The 11,701-nt window shown below is 43.9% G+C and overlaps 1 protein-coding gene across 1 annotated transcript in view; it reads right to left on the minus strand.

The window, feature by feature from the left end:
• Positions 1 to 10,271, minus strand: part of LOC141126823 (aquaporin-11-like) — a 41,293-nt gene extending 31,022 nt beyond the window's left edge. The window contains exon 1 of the mRNA XM_073612814.1: positions 8,016 to 10,271. Within this exon, the coding sequence (XP_073468915.1) occupies positions 8,016 to 8,607 (592 nt within the window). The 5' untranslated portion in view covers positions 8,608 to 10,271. The remainder of the gene's footprint in view (positions 1 to 8,015) is intronic.
• Positions 10,272 to 11,701: the final 1,430 nt, after the last annotated feature.

Raw genomic sequence — 11,701 nt, forward strand, 5'->3', positions numbered from 1 at the left:
CCTATGATGGGATGTCTATAAGTCACCATTGCTGGTGACCCTTCTGGACTACATTCCGTGCTCCTCAGCGTATCGTACTACAAATTTGCTTTCGAAAAACCAACGTCTGAATGGAAAACACTCCTAAAAAGCACAGAAAGATCCCAACCTGAAACAACAAGATACTTGGGAGGGGGGGGGGGGGTTGTATTTATCAACAAATAAAGTCGTTTGAACATGGATGGTCCTGCAGTTACGCTTGGAGATAACAAAGTCCTGTGTTTTTTTGGAGTTGTTTTCCCAGATAAATGTGTGGCCAAGTCAGGACAGGTCAGACCTGTTTATCTTCTATAGTCTACACCCCCATGGAAATCATTGACCTTTTCAAACATATTTGATCAGGCAAACATTAGTTCCTCATTCAAACAGTGCCTACAGATAAAAGGTACTGTAGCTATACTCGAATAAGAACATAAGAAAAAGTTGCCATTTTTATACTTTTATTCAACAATGTAACAGAACCCCGTCGCTTGAGTCCTTTCGTCAGCATACAGCCTCCTCCAGTCTGAACATCAGATGTTACAGCCAAACGTACAACACTAGCCGACACTAGCTTGCAGGAACATGGAACTCTTTCTTAGAACAAGAATACAGTCTTACTGGGTGGCCTGGCACTTCCCTGCTTTAAATGGTACTATTGGGCAGCGGTCATGGTTACGGTCAGGTGGTGGTTCACCCAGGCAAGATCTAACCCCGCGGTTAATCTAGAAGCAGCTATCCTGGGGTCGTACTCGGCGCTAAGCAATTTGGTATTCAGGGGCCCCAAGGCGCACTCTGACATCACAACCCCTATGAGAACGACTGTAAGAGTCTGGGAGCAAATGGGGGTTAAAATTGGAGGTTCAGGGATAATCTCTCCATACACTCCATTATGGGGCAACCCTAAGCTACGTCACTTACTGACGGTTCCCGATCCGGCACTGTGGGCTAGTTATGAAATTAAGGTGGTGCAGCAGGTCATGTCAGAGGGTAGGATAGTTTCCTATGACACACTCAGGGATACCTTCCAGCTCCCCTCCAAGATGTTCTTCAGATATTTACAACTGCGACATGCAATGCAGGCACAATTTCCAGAAAGGGTCACAGTGAAATCGCATGGGGTAGAGAAACTCCTGATCCCAAAAAACGTTGACCGTACTCTCTCCTCACTTTATTTCGCGATAGCAGGCGCGGGCACTGATGAAGGGGGTAGACTGTATACCAAATGGAAGGGGGATGTGCCTGACCTTGCTGATGACGACTGGGAAGAGGGGATCCAGCAGTACATCCCACTAATGATCTCGGCAAAGGATAGACACATCCAGCTTAAATTTCTACATAGGGCATATTACACACCGCAGAAACTCTCCAAAATATATCCGACACAATCGGATAGATGCCCTAAATCTAATTACATGTAAATACATGTTGTCTGGTCCTGCCCTGTTATACAACATTTCTGGTCACAGGTGGTGGATACTATTAACACGGTGAGCCATTTACAGATAGGGATGAATCCGATTGTTCTTCTTTTAGGAATTTGTGACAATATCACACCCAATACACACAAGAGACTATTTGTATTTTATGCCTCCTTTTATGCTAGGAAATCTATCCTGCTTAGGTGGAAACAACCTGACCCTACCACGGTTTCCCAGTTGGAGGGCCCTGGTGAACTCCACACTCCCGTTATATAAGCTAACTTATATGAATCGTAAGTGTCCCAAGAAGTTTGCAAAAATATGGGAATGGACCAAGCAATGATATCAGAAGCAACTAGATGGTGGTTTTGTTGCCCCCCCCCCCTCTTCTTCCCAATATACCCCCCCTCATTGGGTCCTTGCCTATTTTCCTGTTCTCCTGCCCCCCCCCCCCCCCAATATGAATAATATGTTGGAAGTAAACTGAGTAAACAATATAAACAATAAATCAACATAACACTGTAAGAAAGAACAATTTATTCAAGTGATGTAACCATATCAATTATATGATACATGCATCATATCATATCATATCATGCATCATACAAGCAAGTCTACATGTAATGTTTCCTCTTTTCACTTATGAACATATGCAATATACCTTTGTTTACCATGTATGACCACAGTATGTTTTTTATTGTATGCATAAATTTCTCCGTCTGGAGACAAAAACTTTTCTGTTAAAAAAAAAGAATACAGTCTTATATACAATTCAGAAGGATGTTCCGCCCCCCCCTCCTGATCATATTACCCCAACAATACAACTGTAACCAGAAACATAAATTAACATAAGCTAATTAACTAATCATTTAACCAGCCTAGGTGACTCAGAGGTATGACCTTTCAGGTCAGCCTTGCCGTCTTTTAGCTCAGAAGACACAACGCATTTTCATAAAAACAAACACAGGACACCTTCTCACAATAGCAGAAGCTCTCAGAATTAGAAGACGGTCTGTCTCCTACATTGTAGACCATGGAATCCACATCCAAGCAATTCTTTGAATAATTAGGGATTGCAGACGGCATGGCAACAGTCTACAAAACTCTTACAATGCTCCATCATTCTGATACAGTGGAATTCATTTTTTTAATTAATTTTTAAGTAATCCAAACCACATTCTCAGTGTCCATTAAATATCTGTCCATTTTCTCAGTCACCCTGTGCCCCTAATAGACACAGGGTGACTTAGACACAGGAGGTGCATGGGGAGCTGGAACAAGGGTTTCCTAATCTCTCCAAGGGATTCTGGGTTCCAAGGCCCCCCCGCCCAAAGTGACTCCTGTCACAAACAAAATCTCAATAGACATATTAGTGTCATGTGAGAAAAGTAAGCACGCCCTTGGCATCAGAAGTTGGTATTGTCCCTTCAAGCAAATATTACAGTAGCTGATGAAGAATGTATGGTTCACCTGATGACTGCAATGACCCTGAGGCAGCAAAGCAACCTCATAGCATAACATTTCCATCATCATGCTTCACAGTTGGTATGAGGTTCTTCTCCTGAAATACTGTCTTTGCTTTGCAGCAAACTTGTCTACTGTGACCAAACAACTCTATATTTGATCGAGCAAACTGTTCCAGAAGGTCCTTGCATATATGTTCAATTGCAAACTGTTGAGCTCTACGTTGTAATGTTTAAAAGAAAACGCATTTTCTTTACCGGTTCCCGTCCAGCCTATTACAGAATGATGCAGGGACCCTCTCTTCCCTCCTGCACACTGATCGGGGATGAGGTGTGTCCTTTGGATACGGTATATCCCTGATTAGGGTAAAGAGCCAATTAAATCTTTACAACGTGACCAGCTCTGTCAAATCACAGCCGTCACTTTTAATGTGTGTTCATGCAGCTCGTGCATGCCCCCAAGAGGATAAGACATGTCCCTCGGCACAGCCCATCCCCGATCAGGGTAAAGAGCCAATGATAGTACCTGAGTAGTACCTGTCCACAGCCCATCAGGGTACCTGTCCGCAGCCCATCAGCGTACCCGACTACTTGTCCGCAGCCAATCATAGTACCTGAGTACAATTCTGCAGCCCATTAGAGTACCTGAGTACCTGTTCGCAGCCCATCTGAGTACCTGAGTACCTGTCCGCAGCCCATCAGAGTACCTGTCCACAGCCCACCAGAGTACCTGTCTGTAAGCCTATCAGAGTACCTGAGTACCTGTCTGTAAGCACATCAGCGTACCTGAGTACCCGTCCACAGCCCATCAGAGTACCTGAGTACCTGTCCGCATCCCACCAGAGTACCTGTCCACAGCCCAACATAGTACACGAGTACCTGTCCGCATCCCATCAGAGTACCCGAGTACCTGTCCGCAGCCCATTAGAGTACCTGAGTACCTTTCTGCAGCCCATCAGAGTACCTGAGTACCTGTCCGCAGCCCATCAGAGTACCTGAGTACCTGTCCGCAGCCCATCAGAGTACCTGAGTACCTGTCCGCAGCCCATCAGAGTATCTGAGTACCTGTCCGCAGCCCATCAGAGTACCTGAGTATCTGTCTGCAGCCCATCAGAGTACCTAAGTATTATTGAAGTGGTTAATGCACCTCCCATACCGGTAGAATTGGTGCAATTGCTTTCTGATTGTAGATACATTTTGACACCAACTATAATGGTGCGTACACATGGTCGGACTTTGACCGGACTGGTCTGACGGACGCCGACGGACCAAATCTGGCGAACAATCCGATTGTGTGTGGGCTTCACTGGACCTTCAGCGGACTTTTCCAGTCGCAAATCTGAAGGACTTTAGATCTGGAACAGGCTTCAAATCATTACGTCGTAACTCCGCCAGACCCAGAAATCCGCTCGTCTGTATGCTAATCTGATGGACAAAAACCGACGCTAGGGCAGCTATTGGCTACTGGCTATCAACTTCCTTATTTTAGTCCGGTCGTACGTCATCACGTACAAATCCGTCAGACTTTGGTGTGATCGTGTGTAGGCAAGTCCGTTCGTTAGAAAGTCCGTTGAACGTCTGTCTAAAGTCTGTCGGACAGGCTGTCGGACTTTTGTAGCTGAAAAGTCCAACCGTGTTTACACGGCATAAGAGTTACCTGAATACCCAGCAATGATATTTTGGGATTCTTGGAGAGTTCTTTTAGCTTCAGTCACCACTTGGGGTGAATGTGCTTGGCTGGCCAACCAATCAGCAGTGATTTGAAATCTTCCCCACTTGTAGATTATTTTACAGAAAAATGATGGATTTCAATCCATTTGAAGAACTTTTTACATTTTTGCCAGACTCCTAGGCATCCATAACTTTCTTTCTGAAGGCCTCAAAGAGCTCTGTTTATCTTGGCATGATTACACCACACATGTCGAAGAACGTAAGGCATTATACAATGTGTCTGAATTATAAATAGGACAGGTTCCACCGGTATATACCCTAAGGAGGATCTAATCATTGGCAGCCAAATTCTAATTTTTTTAGATCCAAAAAAGAGCTTATACACCCAGTGCCTTGAAACAGTATTCATAACCCATGAAATTTTCCACATTTTGTCATGTTACAACCAAAAAAACGTCAATGTATTTCATTGGGATTTTATATGATAGACCAACACAAAGTGCCACATAATTGTGAAGTGGAAGGAAAATGATAAATGGTTTTCAACATTTTTTACAAATAAATATGTGAAAAGTGTGGCGTGCATTTGTATTCAGCCCCCTTTACTCTGATACTCCTAACTAAAATCTAGTGGAACCAATTGCCTTCAGAAGTCACCTAATTCGTAAATAGAGTCCACCTGTGTGTAATTTAATCTCAGTATAAATACAACTGTTCTGTGAAGCCCTCAAAGGTTTGTTAGAGAACCTTAGTGAACAAACAGCATCATGAAGGCCAAGAAGCATACCAGACAGGTCAGGGATAAAGTTGTGGAGAAGTTTAAATCAAGTTTAGGTTATAAAAAAATATCCAAAGCTTTGAACATCTCACGGTGCACTGTTCCATACTCTTTCAATTTTCGGATGACAGATTGAACAACTGTAAATCTACCAAGACATGGCCGTCCACCTAAAACTGACAGGCCAGGGAAGGAGAGCATTAATCAGAGAAGCAGTCAAGAGGCCCATGGTAACTCTGGAGGAGCTTCAGAGGTCCACAGCTCAGGACAGCTCCAGAGATCTACAGCTCAGGATTAGTCATGCTCTCCACAAATCTGGTCTTTATGGAAGAGTGGCAAGATGAAAGCCATTGTTGAAAGAAAGCCATAAGAAGTCCCATTTGCAGTTTGCGAGAAGCCATGTGGAGGACACAGCAAACATGTGGAAGAAGTTACTCTGGTCAGATGAGACCAAAATTGAACTTGTTGGCCTAAAAGCAAAACGCTATGTGTGGCGGAAAACTAACACTGCACATCACCCTGAATACACCCGTGAAACATGGTGGTGGCAGCATCATGTTATGGGGATGCTTTTCTTCAGCAGGGACAGGGAAGAAAGTAGGTCAAAACGCGTCGGGATACCACACCATCATCCATGTTGCCCTTGATTTTTATTGTGATCACTTATTTTTAATGCATCAGTTTTTTTAGCAATAAAGATTCCTTTTTTAACTGCACTATGGGGAAGCTTTATTTTTCTTTCCACATATCATCTGGATGGAAGGGAATGCTCAGCTTCCACCATAGACGGTACATCCCATCTGCCAGATTCCTATCCGTGCACTTACCGTGACCACCTACCTGTCGACCCCCGGAGTTCCTGTTGAGTCCAACTCAGAAGTTCTGATGGCCCGGATACCTTCCTATACGCCCTGGATGGCACACTGCCTTCATGACTCCATGTCGCTGACAGGGGAGTCCTTTGGATCTGGTAAGAGTTTATACCTATCATTTCCTTATTTGATGCCGTTTCTGGTTTGATGTGGCCTTCATTCACGGATTAACCAAGTTTCCTGCCAGCATTTGGAATAACCACCATCTCCAGTGACTATTTCCATGCTTACAGTAGGAGACTTACTTTTCATATATTTGCCCTATGGCTATTTGACCTTTATTCATCACCAGTTTAGTCCACTATATTTGGTTGAAGGACTTGTGTTGTTTTGGACTTCAGTATTATTACCGATTTTTGTTATTTTGGTTTGTCCACTATGCGCTACATTTTTCCTATTTATTTAGCAGGGACAGGGAAGCTGGTCAGAGTTGATGGGAAGATGAATGGAGCCAAATACAGGGCAATCTTAGAAGAAAACCTTTTAGAGTCTGTAAAAGACTTGAGACTGGGGTGGAGGTTCACCTTCCAGCAGGACAACGACCCTAAACATACAGCCAGAGCTACAATGGAATGGTTTAGATCAAAGCATATTCATGTGTTAGACTGGCCCAGTCACAGTCCAGACCTAAATCCAATTGAGAATCTGTGGCAAGACTTGAAAATTTCTGTTCACAGACGCTCTCCATCCAATCTGACAGAGCTTGAGCTATTTTGCAAAGAAAAATGGGCAATAATGTCCCTCTCTAGATGTGCAAAGCTGGTAGAGACATCCCAAAAAAGACTTGCAGCTGTAATTGTAGCGAAAGGGGGTTCTACAAAGTATTGACTCGGGGGGGCTGAATATAAATACACGCCACACTTTTCACTCATTTATTTGTAAAAAATGTTGAAAACCATTTATCATTTTCCTTCCACTTCACAATTATGTGCCACTTTGTGTTGGTCTATCACATAAAATCCCAATAAAATAAATTTACGTTTTTGGTTGTAACATGACAAAATGTGGAAAATTTTAAGCGGTATGAACACTTTTTCAAGGCACTCTAGCTTGAACAATTAAAATGTAAGGTCTATGGCTAGCTAAAGAGTAGGAAGTTATAAAATTCAACCAACATGTCTAAACATAAGATCAAGCCAGCAACTCAGTGACATCCAAATATAAAAGACTTTATTGGCTACATCGTCAAAAGCAGCGCATGGGTGCCAATGCTTTTCGGCCGTCAGGCCCTAGTCATAACATTGTCATTGCTACCGTATGACTAAGGCCTGACAGCCGAAATACATTAGAACCCATGTATTGATTTTGACCATGTAGCCAATAAAGTTTTTTATTTTTGGATGTCACGAGGTTGCCGGCTTGATCTTACTTTTGACTGTTACACAAGTGTGGAGTCACTGGTTTTTCCAGCCCTCAGGTCAGGTTATGGTTGAGTAGTGCTGATTACGCTCTGTCAACCAATATTTCTGTACTGTATTCTGCTAGTCTAACAGGTTTTCAGGCACTGGGGGATGGAGTATGAGGTTTTTAGGTAGCTTCCAGAAAGGAAGATGCTGACCCATGATGCTCACCCATGGTCCAATGAAGGAGAGCTACAGCAGTCTTGTGATTTCTTATTGGATGTGGAATTCACAAGACTGGTTGACCAGAATTACAAGTATTATGGAATGCTATACAGTTCCCAACAAACACTTTTTACTGCCCATTGACCTCTGCTCAGCTAAGTCTACAGACCAGGAGGACAAGAAAGCTCAATGCTCAGCATTTATCTTCAGTTGAGATGAACTCTTACCTGCATAGACGATGACAGTGATGGTCGTAGCCACTACGTGTGGTTGGAGAGGGGCACTGACCCGGGGAAACAGATGTAGTATAAGGAACAGGCTCAGGGAACAAGTCATCTCCACCAAAACCCCAGACAGGGGGGTTACATTCAGCAAGCTCTCACAGTCCTTGTCCAGCCCATGTAGTGGTGATAGTCCTAGTGACCATAGATGAGGCATTAGAACCCGGGACAGGGCAGCGCCCGCAAACTGGGCCAGCACACGGAGAGGGGTGTGTGAACTCCGCACCAGTCCCCGGAGCCATTGGTCCAAACTGCTAGAAGGGTTACAGGTGGCTCTCCGGGAGGTCACACAGTGTAGCACAGTCAAAAGGTAGGTGAGGGTCAGGGACTGCCAGAGCTGCAAAGTAACCTTAGTACCCAGGAGCACATTCTCTCTGGTGCAGCAACAGAGCTGCAGAGTGGACACCACTTCCATTGCCAGATCCCATCCCAGACCGGCGGGCACTGTCCTCCGGAATATCCATCGGAGCAACTCACACAGCAGCACTATACAGCCCACCACTGCCGCAGAGCCCAGCAGCAACTCCGTGGTGCCCATTATCTACTGGGTGCAGGGGCACAGTCTGTGATATCTCTGATCTCCTGCTTTAGAGGGGCACAATCTTCTGATGGGTACAGTGGTACAGTCCGTGATATCTCTGATCTCTTGATGGGTACAGGGGCACCGTCTTCTTATGGGTACAGGGGCATAGTCTGCAATATCTCTGATCTTCTGATGGGCACACTCTGTAATGTCTCTGATCTTCTGATGGGTACAGGGGCACAGTCAGTTATATCTCTGTTCCTCTGATGGGTACACTCTGTAATATCTCTGATCTTCTGATGGGTACAGGGGAACAGTCTGTTATATCTCTGCCCTTCTAATGGGCATGGTCTGTAGTATCTCCGCTTTTCTGATGGGTTCCATCTGTATTATCTTTGATCTTCTGATAAGCACAGTCTGTAATATCTCTGATATTCTGATGGGTACAGTCTGTATTATCTTTGATCTTCTGATAAGCACAATCTGTAATATCTCTGATCTTCTGATAGGTACAGGGGCACAGTCTGTAATATCTCTGATCTTCTGATGGCTATAGTCTGTAATATCTCTGATCTTCTGATGGCTATAGTCTGTATTATCTTTGATCTTCTGATGGGTACAGGGGCACAGTCTGTTATATCTCTGCCCTTCTAATGGGCATGGTCTGTAATATCTCAGTTTTTCTGGTGGGCCAGGTCTGTAATATCTCTGCTCTTCTGATGGGTACTGTCTGTATTATCTTTGATCTTCTGATGAGCACAGTTCGTAATATCTCTGATCTTCTGATGGGTACAGGGGCACAGTTCGTAATATCTCTGATCTTCTGATGGGTACAGGGGCACAGTTCGTAATATCTCTGATCTTCTGATGGGTACAGGGGCACAGTCTGTAATTCTCTGTCCTTCTGATGGGCACAGACTGCAATATCTCCACTCTTCTGATGGGCACAGTCTGTAAAATCTCTGCCCCTTCTGATGGGTACAGTTTGTATTATATTTGATCTTCTGATGGGTACAGTCTGTATTATCTTTGATCTTCTGATGAGCACGGCTTCCACAGAATGCTTCTCTTGGCTGCAGCTTTCACAACAACTCCTCTTGTGCCCAGTGCAGAAGTAAAGTTTTCAGTAGTGCTGGGATCAGTGCCAGTCCTCCTTCTCTGCTGGGCACAATGCCTGTCCTCCTCCTCCTCCTCCTATACTGGACACAAGCAACCCTCCTGTGCTCCCAGCAGCTCCATGCTCTCCTGCAGTCCTCCCCAGTAGTAGCTCTGATCCTACCGGCTTCACAAATCCCATTCACTGCAAGCAATGTGTGACAAGGCAAGAGGGGGGTGTGTGGGTGATGTCATAGTCACATGATCGGTGGGTGGGGCCATGCTGTGCAGAGTATATAGCAGCATGCTCTCCATGGACTGTGTGCTTTTAGAGCGAATCCTTTAACCTTTTCATCGCCAGGCATTTTTGTTATTTATTTTTTTTATTTTTTAATGCATGCTACCAGGTTAACTGATGCCCACACAAAACATGTTTATATTCAGACCTCAGATCAGCGGCAGGGTTGCCAACCTCCCGCAGCATTTTTTACTGACAAAACATGGAAAATTTAGTGGCAGAGCATATTTTTTACAGGCAACCTGAGAAATTACAGAACTCCTATTGAAAACTAACACAGTGATATTTGAACAGTATAAACATGATATGGAAACACTGAAAATACGTATAACAAAGGCATTTGGTTGATTTACACTTAACCACTTCCGGACTGCCCACCGTCGTTATACATCGGTACTTTGAAGAGGAATATTGTTGTTATGGCTGCAGCTAGCTACCATAACCAGTATCCTCTTCTTCAGCGGGCGGTCCGCTTTCAGATAAAAGTGGTCTCTGCGGCAGACTCGCCGCGAGTTCACTTTTATCAAAGAGGCTCCCGCCCTCCCGCCACGCTCCGGGGCCCTCCGCCGCTTTCCGGAGCCGTCGGCTGCGGCGGAGGCGATCGGATATTGTCCCTTGTGTGACATGGAGACAAGTGAGGGGAAGATGGCCCCCCACCCGTCTCCATATCATTGCAGGGCAGAAGCGACTTTAAAACGTCACTTCCGCCCATAGCTCTTAAAGGGACTTTTTTTTTTGTATTTTTTAAATGACAATTTTTTTTTTTTTTATTGCATTTTAGTGTAAATATGAGATCGGAGCTCTTTTTGACCGCAGATCTCATATTTAAGAAGCACTGTCATGTTTTTTTTCTATTACAAGGGATGTTTGCATTCCTTGTAATAGGAATAAAAGTGACACCTTTTTTTTTTTTTTTTTTTTTTTAAAGAACCGTGTAAAAATAAAAGGTAAAATAAATAAGAAAAATAATAAATTTTTAAACGCACCCCGTCCCGACGAGCTTGCGCGCAGAAGCGCATATGAAAACGGTGTTCAAACCACACTTGTGAGGTATCGCCGCGATCGGTAGAGCGAGAGCAGTAATTCTAGCCCTAGACCTCCTCTGTAACTCAAAACATGCAACCTGTAGAATTTTTAAAAGTCGCCTATGGAGATTTTTAAGGGTAAAAGTTTGTCGCTATTCCACAAGCGGGCGCAATTTTCAAGCGTGACATGTTGGGTATCAATTTACTCGGTGTAACATTATCTTTCACAATCTATAAAAAAATTGGGCTAACTTTACTGTTTTCCTATTTTTTTATTAAAAAAAAGTGTATTTTTTTCCCAAAAGACTTGTAAGACCGCTGCGCAAATACGGTGTGACAGAAAGTATTGCAACGACCGCCATTTTATTCTCTAGGGTGTTAGAAAAAAAATTATAATGTTTGGTGGTTTTCTAGCAAAAAAAACTGTTTTTAACTTGTAAACAACACATCTAAAAAAGAGGCTCGGTCCTTAAGTGGTTAAAAAGTCAACACAGCATGAAATTATCAGCCCCTGATATTTACTGGCAGTTGTAAAAAAAAAAAAAAAAAAAAAAACAGATTTTTACGAACTGTCAGTAAATTTACTGGCGGTTGGTAACCCTGGATCAGCCCCATTTTGTCACATACAGTATGGGATCATGAATGGTTGGGGGGCTTGGACCCTGGATGGCGGTGGTCTCGGATCACACCT

Source organism: Aquarana catesbeiana, linkage group LG02 (genome assembly GCF_042186555.1).
Source record: "Aquarana catesbeiana isolate 2022-GZ linkage group LG02, ASM4218655v1, whole genome shotgun sequence".
NCBI classification, from domain to species: Eukaryota; Metazoa; Chordata; class Amphibia; order Anura; family Ranidae; genus Aquarana; species Aquarana catesbeiana.